Here is a 14,259-nt window from a genome sequence, read left to right as displayed (position 1 = left end):
TCCCAGGCAGCACTAGCGGCAGAACCTGCCTGCCAACACAGCAGACATAAGAGACCCGGGTGCGACCCCTGGGTCGGGAAGCTCCCCTGGGGGACAGCGTGGTAGCCCACTCCAGTGTCCTTGCCTGGAGAATCCCATGGACAGAGGAGGCTGGTGGGCTGCAGTCCGCGTGGTCGCACAGAGTTGGACACAACTGAAGTGACTTAGCACACGCATATACGCATAGACATGAAGAAATGCATCGATGCATCAGTTTTGAACCTTACACTGTCAGAAACGTCAGAAGTTAGTGACTAATTTCTCGAGAAAGTGGAATTATCGGAGATTACTTAGTTTTGGTTTGATACTGTGCATGTGTGTGGGGAGGGCTTCCCTGATAGCTCAGTTGTTAAAGAATCCGCCTGCCGTGCAGGAGACCCTGGTTCAATTCCTGGGTCGCAAAGATCCACTGGGGAAGGAGTAGGCGACCCACTCCAGTATCCGGCTGGAGAATCCCACGACTGCGTGGTCCGTGCGGTCGCAGAGTCGGACACGACTGAGCAGCTTTCACTTTCACATGTGTATGAGTTTTTCCACCTTTCAAACTAAATTACCTTTACCAGTACGATCTATATGGGGAATCTCAGCCTTCCTAAAACTTACTATTAGAGTCAGAGGGACTTAAGAAATCCTCTCACCAAATCCTGTTTGATATTGCAACAATTCGAGGCCTGGGGGTTGAAGAGATTTGCCTGAAGCTGCGAACGGCCCAGGTGTGCTCGGCCCCGCCCCACAGAGGGTGGCGCTCCTATTTTCCCTCTGGGGTGGCTCAGGCCTGAGGGCGCAGAGGCGGGAAGCGGGGCATTTGCTATTCTTGGATCCCATGCTGGTGAGAAACTTCGTGCTCCTGCTTATGATGCTGGCCTTTCCCCTCGTCTCATTCATCACAACGAGTATTATATACTTACAGACCTCAGAAAACCTATTTTAATATAGGTCTTCGTGAAAAATGTTGCTGCAAGCCTTATTTCTGGCGCATTGTAAGCCAGTGACCGGCCCAGGATGGAAATGCGATCCACGGTAGATTTTAAAATGCAAGATGTTGCATGATAACAAGGCCAGAAACCCCGAAGGAAAAGAATAATGGTTTTGACTAAGTAAACATTTTTAACTTTCGTATGGGAAAAGTCAGCATAAAGTAAGGCAAAAGGCAAATAACAAACTACAAGAAACACAATCCTCAACATAAAACAAAGGTGTTTTTTATATGTCAGTGCATCAAACGGCTTCAGCCTGTGTGAGCAAGCTCTTGTATGTCGACAGAAGACCGAGCGAAGGAAGACAGCATTACCAGCCTTGCTCCTAACCACGGAGATGCAAACAGAAGCAGTGCCGAGGCAACTTTTGTCAGATCGGAGGTGATTGATACTGTCCTGGGTTGATTGGTGTCTCAGGAAATAGGTCCGTCACTCACTCACACAGGGGACAGGAGCATAAAGTGATTCAGCTTCTAAGTTGAAACGTGAAGTGCTGAATCCTCTGGTGGTAGTTCAGCTCCCGAGGAACTCATCCTAAAGCAGTAATTGCAAGATTTCCGGCTTCTAATTACAGTGGACTAGTTATCTAGAGAATCCTGCCGAAAATAACTTAAAATCCTAGATAAAATGTTAAAAATAACTGTATGAAAGCATATAAGCGCTGACAAGACCGTAAAGAATGACCAGGCCAAACCCTAAGACAGTTGAACCTTGAGCGATAAGCCGCCCCGAGCAGCAGTTTCTCCCTGAGAGAGCTGGTGATCTAAACGGCGAGCCCAAGCTGTGACGTTCTGCAGACTTCTCAGGGTCTCACCACAAGGGAGAAACGTTAAGATTGCCAAAGCTGAGGAATCTATAGGAGACTCTTCTGTCATAAGCTGGGACCTCAGAGGGTGAGGCCAGAGTGAGCCCAGAAAAGGAGGGGGAGAGAAGAGAGCTGGGCTTGGCTGCCAAGCCAGAGCAGGAAAGAGGCGAAACAACCCCCCGCATTCACCCAGAACCCCAATGCTCTGAATTCAGGTTAAAGGGCCTCCAGACAGGTCGTGTGCCCAAGGAGCAAGTGGAAGCTCTCTCTGGGAAAGACAGCCTAATCCTAAGCCTTGGAGATTCCCCACAAAGGACATTTTTAAGGACAGCAGGCGTCACGGAGCCAGCCAACAGCCTGCAATTCCTGGAACCAGAAGAGAGGACAGACAGCAGAAGCAGACCCTCCAGCTTCAGGCCTCAAGCTCGCCACGCACAGATTGTAACGCAGCTGTCCTTCACACCCCCGTCAAGTTGTCTGTGTAAAGTATGTGTATAAACAAGTACTCTTTTTACACATGTAACTTTATGTGTGCAGAAAGAAAGAAAATATCTCCAGGAAAAACTGGAAACTTACTAAAAAGTGGTATAACCTATGTTAAAAGAGCAAATTGGAACTTGTAGAATTGAAAATACAAAAACCAAAAATAAAAGCTTGGCAGTTTGTACCCCATAAAAGAGTGTTAATAGTGTAGAAGAAGTAGTGGAAGGAGGCTTAGGGTTAGAGGGTCTTTTCCAGAGAAGATTTCCGTTTGCTGCTTGGGCCCAGAAACAGATCAGAATGTAGAAGAGAGGGGCAAGAACAGGGAAAATACAAAAGAGGTTGAGAGGTACGGAGGACGGAGTGAGAAGGTCCAGTGTCCATTTAAGCAGGGTGTACAGAAAGAAGACTGGGGCAGAGACTGCATTAGAACAGGTAACGGCTGACAAAGTGCCTCAGATCAAAAGGTCAAGAATTCCAGTGAATCCCAAGCAAGATTAATAGTAAAGCCCATAAGGAGATAAATCAGAACTGCAGAAAACCAAAGGCAGAAAAATCTTAAAAGTAACTGCAGAAAAAGGTAGAGATGAGCTTTCAACGAGTGACATTTTGACAGCTTTCTTCCTCAAAGTTACAGCAGAAGCCAGAAATAGTAAACGATGCTCTGAGGTGGTGCCTATGAGAAAACACAACTCCTAAGCCAGAATTCTATAAAATTGAGGACGGAAAAGGGACACTTTCAGATGAAGTTTATCATCAGCAAATCCACCCTAAAGGAACTGTAAAGACTACAAGCAAGAACTGTGGTGTTGGAGAAGACTCTTGAGAGTCCCTTGGACTGCACAGAGATCAAACCAGTCCACCCTAAAGGAAATCAGTCCTAAGCATTCACTGGAAGGACTGCTGCTGAAACTGAAACTCCAATGCTTTGGCCACCTGATGCGAAGAACTGACACATTGGAAAAGACCCTGATGCTGGGCAAGATTGAAGGCGGAAGGAGAAGGGGACGACGGAGGATGAGATGCTTGGATGGCATCACCAACTCGATGGGCATGACTTTGAGCAAGCTCTGGGAGTTGGTGACGGACAGGGAACCTGGCGTGCTGCAGTCCATGGGGTCGCAAAGAGTCGGACACGTCTGAGCGACTGAACTGAACGGAACAAGCAAGAGGAAAGGGATCCCAGATGGAGGGTTGGAAACCTAAGAAAGAACGGAGACTGACTTGTCTGGTTTTTCCTGTTTTTGGTCATGTTTTTGGCATCAAATCCAAGAACTCACTGCCAAATCCAAGATCTGGAGGGCTTACCCGTGTTTGCTTCCTGTGTTTAGGTTGCTGGACATGCTGCGGGCTCCGTGCATTCCGGGCGAGTGTCTGCACGTGGAGTGAGGCATGAGGCCAGCCTCCCCCTGCACATGGACACTCCTTGTTCCAGCACCGTGTTCTGAACGTCTACTCTTTCCCCACTGGGGGTCTTGGCACCCTTGACGAACGTCAGTTGGTGGGCGTGTCTGGGCTCATTTCTGGCTCCTCGATTCCATCCCATCAGCCTGTGTATCTGTCCTTAGGCCAGGAACACACTGTTTTGATTGCTGTAGCTTTGCAGCGAGTTTTGAAATCCGGAAGCACGAGTCCCCCAGCCTCGCTTCATTTTTCTGACTGTGGTTTTGGTTTGCATTCTCCTGAGGATGGATGACATCAAACAGTTCTGGAAGAAGAGTAAAATGGGAGGGACTTGTTCTTCATGGAGATCAGCAAGCTACTGCCTGCAGGCTAACTTTCTTTTGTCTTATTTTTATTTGAACCCCTAGTTTAAATTTTGTTTGTGGGGTTTTTTTGCATTAAAAAAAAAATACGCAGTAAAGATGACTACATGAAGTCCCTATAACCTAAAACATTTACCACCTGGATCTTTACAGAAAAAGTCTGTTAACCCCTTTTCTAATAAAAGGGGCTTCCCTGGGGGCTAAGATGGTAAAGAATCCACCTGCAATGTGGGAGACCTGGATTTGATCCCTGGGTCAGAAATATTCCCCTGAAGAAGGGAATGGCAACCCACTCCAGTATTCTTGCCTGGAGAATTCCATGAACAGAGGAGCCTGGCAGGCTATATAGTCCATGAGGTCGCAAAGAGTCGGGAACGACTGAGCAGCTAACACTTTGACTTTCACTAACAAAACAGATACTAAGCTTTATTTTTTAAAACAATTTAATAACCACTACAATGGAGGTACTGGTACAGAATAAGATATTGTGAATTCTTGCAACTGTCAAATGTCTCAGTTTCTGAAATCTGGTGAGCATGTAATATCATTTCCTCTTCTCAGAAAGGCCTTTTCAAACCTTGGGCCCATTTTTCTATTGAATTGTCAAATCCAATAAGATAAGTAAATTGGTGGAACTACACAGAAAACAATGAAGATGGTCCTTGTACACACCCAGTTTTAACTGGATTAGAGACGTACAGGTGGAAGGCAATGCTGCGTCTCCTAGGAGGCAACACAGAAAAATCTTCACGACGTTGGGGGTAGGGGAGAACTGAAGTCATTAACAACGACAAAGGGAAAGATTAAGACTTTGCCGTCAAGTGAAGATTTGTTCATCCAGAGAACATCTCCACCTCTAACCTGCAAGAAAAAAAAAATCGTGTCCAGAATACTTAAAGAACCTCTACAGACCTGTAAGAAACAGGCAATTCAATAGAAAAGTGGGCCCACGGCTTGAAAAGGCATTTCTGAGAAGAGGAAATGACCTGCGCTCACCAGATTTCGGAACCTGAGACATTTGGCAGTTCCAGGAATCGGCAAGAACGCGGAGTGACCGGAGCTCTCCTACAGCCTGTGCTGGGCACGGGGGTGGTTGTAGATTGGGGCCCCCGATGTAGAAGACAGGCTGAGAAAAAGCAAGAGAATTCCTTCATAGGGTACGTGAATCAGTGTCTCAGTGGTTGTCGTCATCGAGTAGCATTCCGGTGTGCAGGTAAGCATTTCCTTGATCTGTCCTCCAGCTTTGTGATGGGCATTTGAGTAGTTTCCTCTCTTTGGCTCTAAGAATAATGCTCCTGTGAACGTTCTTATGCATCATTCTTCATGCTAGTCGCTCAGTCATGTCTGACTCTTTGCGACCCCATGGACTGTGGCCCGCCAGGCTCCTCTGTCCATGGGGTTTCTCCAGGCAGGAATACTGGAGTGAGTTGCCATTCCCTTCTCCAGGGGTACCTTCTTGACCCAGGGATCAAACCTGGGTCCCCTGCATTGAAGTCTTAAAGGAAATATAAATATACCAGTGGTACTTAAAAGAGGGAGGAAATTTGGCTCTCTTGGGGCGATTTCCACAGTAAATGATATTTCATTTTTTTCCCATCTTTCCTTCTTACCCAGCATTATTAAGACGATAGGAGGATCTCTTAATGATGGGGAGTTTGACGCTTCCTCTGGTGGAAGGACAGAGCGAGTCTGTCTGTCCAGGTAAACCCTGAGCAGCACTGTGCATCAGCGGTGGTGACCCCCTGGGGGACACGTCCCCCTTGCTCTCATCACTGCTTGCTGGGGCCCACTGAGGCTGGAACACCTCTTAGTCCCTGGGTTGCGGGCGGGCCGTACAGATCTCTCCTTTGGCTTCTCGATAAATATTGCCTCTTAAAAAGGCACTAGATCTGCTCAGCCTTAGTGCCGAGTATGATAAAATGTTGTGTCTTCCCCAGGTTCCAAGAAGCAAGATTTTGAAATAACCTACAATTCACCCTCTTATTTACTGAGCTTAAAAAAATTTTTTTTTTTTCCCCCGGAAATATCAAGCAAAATTCCCCGTTGGAGACGCTGGAAAACATGTTGTTTTGAGAAGCAATTTATTGACACCTTTCAAATGTCCCCTTTGTCCAGGAGGTCCCCGCTGCCCAGGCTGCGGGTGGCTTACGTCTCGTTTGGCTCTGCTCCTGAGCAAATCCCCGATGTTGTTCTAAGGAGGAACCCCGAGAGCCGCCGGGACTGGGGTTTCCACACCTTGATGGCCGCCCCACGGCAGCGCCCTCTGGGACGTGGCACTTGGCTCACAAGGGGCCCCGGGTCGAAGTCCTCTCTGGCCGGCTCTGGTTCTTGAGGGAAGAGAGCCAGCTGGATGTCTGCTTCACATCCCAGTTTCCACCGCAGGGAAGGAGGCAGGGAGCTGACCAGGAAGCAGCCGACAACCGACCGCTGTCAGGCACTGGCCGAGGGTGGGTGTCCAGAGCGCCCGGCGAATCCGTTTCACAGAGGAATGTCTTAAGACTCGTCCTCTGTCTTGAACCGCACGTCACCTTCATAGGTGGTTTTGACAGGCTGATCTGGGACTGAAACATCCTCTCCTTTGAATCATTCACCAGAACCTCAATAAACAAGATCATTGATTCAGCCTGATTTGCTCTGTAGCATAACCTTTTTAGCGTCAGAGGTTTACCGATGCGTGTTTTTGTTTTTGTTTTTTTTAGGTTAAGAGTAGTTGGTGAAAGTGCTCGATTTTGCGCGACATGACCCAGTAATAAACACATCATAGGCAGCAGTCAGTGCCTGTTTCCAGAATCTTCTTTACGACACTTCTTACTGGGAAACGCACATGTTTTTGTGGCAGCTGTCTCCAGGTGTCTGGGAGAAGTTCTCTTTCGTCTTCAGCTAGCTTTAGGTCACAGGTCCATGTAGGGTTGAAGAGAAAGTCAGCGCACGTCTGCAGAGCATCACCCCGCTCCGCGGTCGAGGGAGTGTGGAGAAGCTTTTCCAGATGAGGCGTTTGCTCAGACAGTTGGCACGGCCAAAGGAAGAAGCCCTCTGTGGGCTCCCTGTGCTGGACTCCACGTGTTCTCTGCCAGATGAAGCAAATAAACGTCGGTGCTGAGCGCACGCTGGCCGGCCCGCCGCCATCCAGCCGTCTGGTGCACACCCCGCTCGGCTCCGTCTCGCATCGCGGGCCCCGCTCGGCTCCCGCCTCGCGTCGCGGGCCCACGTCTCTCCCGTGAGCCTTCTTGGGCGCTTGTGCTGCCCCGCGTGCTCAGATGGGGCGTCTCTCCCGAGACGCTGCTCGCTTCTGCTCAGCAGAAGGCTAGAGGCTTGGCTGAGGGCAGAGAGGCGGCCCCCAGGAGCTCCGGTCCAGACGACCTGCGGAGTCGGGGTCCCAGGGCCAGACCTGCCAGCCACCGACGCGGCACAATGGCCCCTTGTGAGGAACTGGGCGGCCCAGGAGCATCCGGGGCTCCCCGCCTCTGGCCTTCCCGCCGGCCGCAGCCCCGGCTCCCTGTGCAGAGCTTGCCTTTTCCTGCTTCCCAGCGCCAAGCGGCGAGCCCGTGGGTGAGTCAGGCTTTGGCAGACAGAAGGCTGCTTTGAGCCCTTCTCTTCCCCTTTTGTTCCGCCCAGGAGGGGGAGGATGCGAGCGTCCAGCTGCAGGCGCCCTGACCCCGGCACCGGGGCCAGGGGCGTCCACATGACGTCGTCCCCTCTGTCCTGCCGCCAGCTCCCCAGCCTTCGTGTCAGGAGTGGGATTCCCATCCCTGTGTTAACTTGATTTGTGGGAAGTGCACTTGAGCTCAGCCCCGCAGGCTGGTCAGTTACAGCACAGCCTTGTGCAGGACGCGGAGCCTGGCCTGGGGGATGAGCAGCTGCTTTGACCTCGAGCAAGTTAACATCTGAGCTTTGGTTTCTTCACCTGGAGAATGGGAATAATCCTACTGTCTTGCATCAGATAATAGGCAGCGATATGCACGGGTTCCGAGGGCCTGTTACTGGCCTTGAGGTCCAGCTGGGTGAGCGGTTTGTGCCGATCCAGCCACCTGCCCATCTGCCGACGGCTGGCACACCAAACAGCCGTGAGCCGTGTTAGCCAGCACTGCGCGGGCCCGGGACTCCTCCCAGGAACAGAAGCTCCGTTGAGACCACAGCTCCGCGGTGCCCGAATCCGTTTTTTGGCGTGTGTTGGTCTCATGGGTTCCTCCGCTGCTTTACCTTGGTCGTTGGGGCGGCGGTGGGGCCGGGAGTTGTGGTGGGGTGAGCACAGGCTCCGCACTTCGCAGGAGGGTGAGGCGGTCCGTGACGCGGGCTCCGGGGGCGGCTACACTGCCGGGCAGCTGGACGGCCTCTGTTGCTCTCACACCCGGCATTTTGTTGGCTGACAGATGGGACAAGGTGGACTGAGTTGGAGCTGAATTTTAAATGGTCGTCCGGACACAACTGAGCAACTGAACCGAACTGAAGAGCTGGTCGGTACCAACCACCCCGAGGAGCGTGCGTGCGGTCCTCCAGCCGCTGTCTGTTCCCATCTTTATCATAGCCGTGCTGGCAGTTTGTTTTCCAGAAGGCCATTTTGGCAACTATCCACGATATTTTTTTTTTTTTTTTAAGCAAATTCATGTAAACAGGAAAGAAGAACCAATAGTATCCAGATTGTAAATCAAGTGAAATTTGATTTGGGTTTCGGATCGACAGGCTTGTTTCGGAAGCACGAGCGCTGTAAAGCGGGGTCGTCTGTCCTTAGGAGCTAGATGATTCCAGGAGTCACAGGGTCACTTCCATTAGCTGAGGGGGGCACGCAGCCCTTTAAGCCCCCTCTTTCTCTGCAGCCTGAACACCATCAGGTAGAAAGAAAAGCTCCCTGGGTTCTCTCCTTTGCTTTCACTCCTGTGAAGTCTCACCTGTCAGCAGCTCAGCCGTTCTGCAGCACTCGGGGGGTGGGGGGCTGGGCTCAGCCAGGGGACCACTCCCAGTGCAGAGCCGGGGCCTGAACTTCACGTGAACTCGTGAGCAGAGCTCGGAAAGGATTCCCACGGTCGATATCCAGGTGATGGGGGAAACCAGTTGGGTCTCGTGAGGTTTGTGCCCCACTGTGACTCCGTCTGAATTTTATAGCTTTGAGTCGAAACTGACAAGCTGTCCCAAGATGAGACGTGGACCGTGAGGACTGCCCGGGCTGACCCTGCTGAGACCGTGGACAGGGTAGGACGAGCCGGAGTGAGGGGCAGTTTGGACATCTCTGCCCCCTCCCTCCCAGCCCCCCTTCCTACCAGGATCTGGCAGCTGCTCCCCTTTGATTCTTCCGTGAAGCTAGTGCTGTGCTGCCAGGGCAGCCCCTCCTGCAAAGACATGGGCTGTCCCTGGAGGAAAGATTAGCATTCGGGAGCTAAACTTAGCTCCCCGGATAAGCTGCCTGTAGAAGGAAGTGGAGATGGATTTGGAGGAGGGAGTTGGGAAGACTTAAAGGGACAGCATCGGGCTTTGAAAGATGATTCCGGGGGACTCGTGGGACGCGTGTGCTGGGATGGCCTCTCCCAGACTCTCAGGTGGCGTCTGTGAGCGCGGTCACCCACCTGCCGTCATGGCAGAGGGGTGTCTCTGGAGTAGAGAAGTAAGGAAAACCAGTGTGGACTTCTGGGTGGAGAAGCTCTTGTGCTTCCCATCATGTCTGGGAAAGACCGATAGGATTGATTACTTAGATTTATCAGTGAACAGTGCTGATAAGCACTCCGAGTCCCACTGTGTGCCAGAGGAGCCGGGCTTAACTAGGACGTTTCAGTTCAGTCCAGTCTCTCAGTCGTGTCCGACTCTTTGCGACCCCGTGGACTGCAGCACGCCAGGCTTCCCTAGATTCAGGGAGTGAGACACATGGACTTCAGAAAAGGCAGCGCTACTCAGATAAACCTGGATGATTTGGGGTAAAAGTGACGTCTCTTTTACTAGGAAATCCTGAATAATTCATCATCTACTGTCGTCTGAGTCAGCCCTCAAGGGTTCTTGAGGCAAAACACGGATGATAGGGAGGAGCACGGGGGCCACTCACCCCGTGCTTGTTTCCCAGCCGCGTGCTTCCGCTGCTGTGACTGTTGTGCAGTGTCGAGTGACGCCTGTTTTTCAACTTCACGTGAGCAGTGTAAACCTCTCACGGTGACTTGTCTCCTCGCCCCCGTTTTGTTTGGAGACTCACCGTGTTGAGGCCCGTGGTGGTGGGCCTTTCCTGCTGATTCTCCCGGGACTTCCTGTCTTACACGATGCTGCAGTTTGCGTGTGCAGCTGGGGGTCGTCTCCAGCGTTGGCGGCTGTGCCACTCGGAGCATCGTGGCTGGTACACCGCGCCAGAGCTTTCTAGGGCAGTGGCTGTCAGTGTGGGCCGGGGGTCCTTCCAAGGGCTCCACAAGGTCAAAACCACCTTCACGGTGATACTGAGACATGACTCACCCTTCTCGCCCCGCATCTCCAAGGTGTGGGGCAGGGTTCTCCAGAGGCCTGGTGACACCATGACTGTTGTCACGGCGGCTCACTGGGTAGATGTTCGTATATCTTTGTATTTTTAAGTTCTCTCAGGTTTAATTTCTAATATGGTAAATATTGGTACTTTGGGAGCTGTTGTGTTTTGGAGACTTTTTTCCTTTGGGTTATTTGAATAAATTAGTGAAAATACAGGGCTTTCCATAAAAAGCCTGAAGAAACCAGATTCTGACTCATCCCATTTGTTTCAAGTTTAGCTAAGGACTACTGCCTAAGCAAGAGGTTTTTCAGACATTTATTAGGCTTTTAATGCTTCTATTTTATGTTGATGTGGCCGCCCCATTGTGAGGAGGAGGAGGAAGCATTTCTTAGCGCCATCCTGATGGCGGGGGAGGGAAGAGCAGATTTTTCTGTAGGCCCTCGATAGTAGACAGAGGTCAGGAACGCACTGAATTTTTAAAGGAAATAATGTTTAAGCTCATGTTAAGTTTCAGCTTTGAAAAAATGCACGTCTTCATTCACCGGCAGGCATTCAGTACCTGCTAACGCAGGCAGACCCACTGGGGACGTGGCCTTTCCTCTGATGGCTCACAGGGCTTTGCTCGAAGAAATGAATTATTAATGATTCACGTGCTGGGTGACAAGTGGTTACACTGCAGCAGCTTCAGACAACAGCACCGATGCACTGCCTCACGTGTGTGCTTCAGGACTCCTGCCTCCCGGAGCGCACGGGGCCCCAGGAGCACACGGGGCCCCAGGAGCACCACCCCGGGAGCACGTGGGGCCCCGGAGCACTGCCACCAGGAGCACGTGGGGCCCCAGAGCACTGCCACCGGGAGCACGTGGGGCCCCAGAGCACTGCCGCCGGGAGCACATGGGGCCCCAGGAGGACCGCCGCCAGGAGCACGTGGGGCCCCGGAGCACCACCCGGAGCACACAGGGCCTCTGCTCAGGTCTTACCAGGCTGAGCTCAGAAGTCAATGGGGCCGCAGCCTCCTCTGAGCTCCTCAGCTGTTCCCAGCTCCCCCATCTTCTGCTGCTGCTGCTGCTAAGTCACTTCAGTCGTGTCCGACTCTGTGCGACCCCATAGACAGTAGCCCACCAGGCTCTCCCGTCCTTGGGATTCTCCAGGCAAGAACACTGGAGTGGGTTGCCATCTCCTTCTCTAATGCATGAAAGGAAAAGTGAAAGTGAAGTCGCTCAGTCGTGTCCGACTCTGTGCGACCCAGTGGACTCCTGCCCACCAGGCTCCTCTGTCCATGGGATTTTCCAGGCAAGATGACTGGAGTGGGGTGCCATTGCCTTCTCCCACTCCCACCGCATCTCTGGCAGGATGCATTTCCTCACAGCCACTGGACTGTGATTTTTTTTGCTAGTTGTTGGCCAGGGACCGCTCCTGGCTCCCAGGACTGCCCTCAGCTCCCAGCGCACAGCCCTCCTCTCACAGCATGGCCGCGTGCTCCTCTGGCCAAGTGGCCCGAATGCGGACTGTCTCTCCGTGTGCCTGCCTGCCATCTGCATGTCCCCTTGGACAGACCCTGTTGGTTGTCATGGATACGACACCACAGTCGATTTTGGTTTTATCAAAACCCAGAGCTTTTGCTTTGCAAAAGGCCCTCTTACGAGGACGGAAAGACGCGCTACAGATGAGAGAAGGTCCTCACGATCGCTTATCTAACGGAGTGCTCGCATCTGGAGTGTCTAAGGAGCGCTCGCAACTAACAGTAATACAGCAGTCCCAGGAGAAGATGGACAAAGGTACAAAGAGGTTTCGCCTGAGAGGACACGCAGACAGCAGAAAAGCACACGAAGAGACGGTCAGCATCGTGACCCGCTGGGTCACCGCAGAGCAAGGGACACACGCACTCCCGACGGAACCTTGTTACGGTAGTTCTCAGAAGAGGAACGCTAGTGTGAGCACCGAGGGCTGGCGAGAGCCTGGAGGAGCTGGACGCCTGTACGTCACTGGAGGGAGTGTGCAGTGACACAGCTGTGCTGGGAAAGCGCTTCAGAGCTTCTTTAGAAAAGGACAAAACTATACTTACTTATACTTACCGTAAAACCCAGAGATCCCGATCCTGGGCATTCATCCCAGAGAAACGAGAACTGTGTCCACACATCTGCGCATGAATGTCAATAGCATCTTCATTTGTAATTCCCAAAATGTGGAAATCACCGAAACGTCTCCAGATCAGTGAGTGTAAATAAGCCACGGCTCATCCGTACCAGACGTCACTGCTCAGGAGTAATGAGACAGACTGTCGATACACATAGCAGCTGGTTTCTCCAGGCATTTTGCTGAGTTTGGAAAAAAAAAATTTCAAAAGGTCACTTGCTGCCTGATTCCACTTAAAGTACATTCTAGAAAAGGCAAAACTATACAGAAAACAAGCCAATGACTGTAAACCGTAGAGATGACCTGAGATGAGTGTCTGCCAGAGATGAGGGCTGGCAGAGGTGGGGAGGGGCACCTCTGTGTTGACGGATCAAATCTCTGTCTGGATTGTGGGGAGCAGGGCGAGGTGGTTGGGGGCATCACGGGAATCCGCAGATGTGCACAGAGCCACACGCACACACGGACCAGCGTCAGTCCCTGACTGTGCTGTGTTAAGTTACGTGAGCTGGAGCCGCTGGGAAATGGGGTGACGGGGGGCACTAGGCCTCTGTCTGCCGTCTCTGCAGCTTCCTGTGCAGCTGCGGCTATTTCAAAATACAAAACATACCCTGCGAAACAGCACAAAAATTTTTCCTAAATGTTTTATGTTAGTACCAAATGAAATTTTTTCAGATTTTAAATCCACTTATTTAAGGCTCTTCATATAAAGTGCACTTGGTTTTGTATACTGACCTTGTATCTTGTGAAGTTTCTGGACTCACTTCTTGACTCAGTTGTTAGCTTTTTCGTAGATTCTTGAGGATTTTGTATGCAGCTCTATGATCTGCAAATCCAAACAGTCTTATGACTTTGCTAATAGCAAACCTTGAGAAATACAAGCATCTGTGAGTCCATGTGGATAACAGATAAACAGGGGAGAAGGGAGGACTCTCGTTTACAGTAGAGAAGGTCCACCGCAGACCAGTGGTTGCTATACAGATTGGAAAACTATTTTGGTAAAGATTGGAAACGTCACAAAAGCTGCCACCTGGGGGGAGCCGCGGCGTTCTTCAGAAAGATCAGTGTTTCAGATTAAAGGAGGCGGGAGAGAGCGGACAGCTACATGCAGCCCTCGATTCCAGGCAGAAGCCGGTGCTGAGGAGGCCGTGCTGCCGGTGAGAGCACCACGCTCGCATCACCTCTCCCAGGGTCGCCGTGGGCATGGACGCAGGAGGCCCGGGGCCTGGGGCCTGTCCACTGAAGCTTTCAGGGGTAAATGGACAACTTCCTCTCAAGTGGTTTTTAAAAAGAAGTATATGCAATTAACCCTTGAACAGCTTGGGGGTTGGGGCGCTGACCCCACAAAGTCAAAGATCCAAGCGTAACTTTACAGTCGGCTGACCTCGGAGCATGCAGTATGTGTTTGTTTAAAAGAAAAAAAAAGTGCGTGTCGGTGGACCCGTGCTGTTCAAACCCACGTTGTTCGAGGGTCAGCCCTGAACTGGAAGGAAGAGCGCAAGGCGTACCGCGGCTGGCAGAGCGCAGGTGACGGGCGTCTGGGTGTTCTTCCTGCTCTGCTCGCATCTGCTTCACGTGTGCGTCTCATGGCCCCAGTGAGACTCGGAATTTGGGTTCTGGCTGCTG

General features: G+C 51.6%; 1 protein-coding gene and 1 long non-coding RNA gene across 8 annotated transcripts in view; one reads left to right on the top strand and one right to left on the bottom strand.

Annotated features, from left to right (window-relative positions):
- The window catches only part of GNA12 (G protein subunit alpha 12), a 77,598-nt gene that overhangs the window by 52,820 nt on the left and 10,519 nt on the right, over positions 1-14,259 (top strand). Inside the window, exon 1 of one of the 7 annotated variants that reach the window (XM_086376787.1) lies at positions 5,869-7,616. The exons of 5 other annotated variants lie outside the window; for them this stretch is intronic. In XM_086376787.1, coding sequence (XP_086232913.1) covers positions 7,479-7,616 — 138 coding nt within the window. In that variant the 5' untranslated portion in view covers positions 5,869-7,478. Of the gene's footprint in view, positions 1-5,868; positions 7,617-7,781; positions 8,897-14,259 lie in introns of those variants that run through there. One more of the 7 variants, XM_086376788.1, reaches the window with a different exon arrangement.
- LOC147344703 (uncharacterized) lies at positions 10,798-12,827 on the bottom strand. The gene is made up of 3 exons (XR_015154981.1): positions 12,576-12,827; positions 11,060-11,685; positions 10,798-10,968 (listed from the first exon to the last, which is right to left on the bottom strand). It is a non-coding gene; the product is annotated as an uncharacterized LOC147344703 (long non-coding RNA).

The sequence above is a fragment of the Bos grunniens genome, chromosome 25 (assembly GCF_055505025.1).
Source record: "Bos grunniens cultivar Pamir isolate PY7600 chromosome 25, Bosgru_T2T1.0, whole genome shotgun sequence".
Lineage (NCBI taxonomy): Eukaryota > Metazoa > Chordata > Mammalia > Artiodactyla > Bovidae > Bos > Bos grunniens.
The sequence above is the reverse complement of the archived record's forward strand: the minus strand, read 5'-3'. Positions and strand labels throughout refer to the sequence as shown.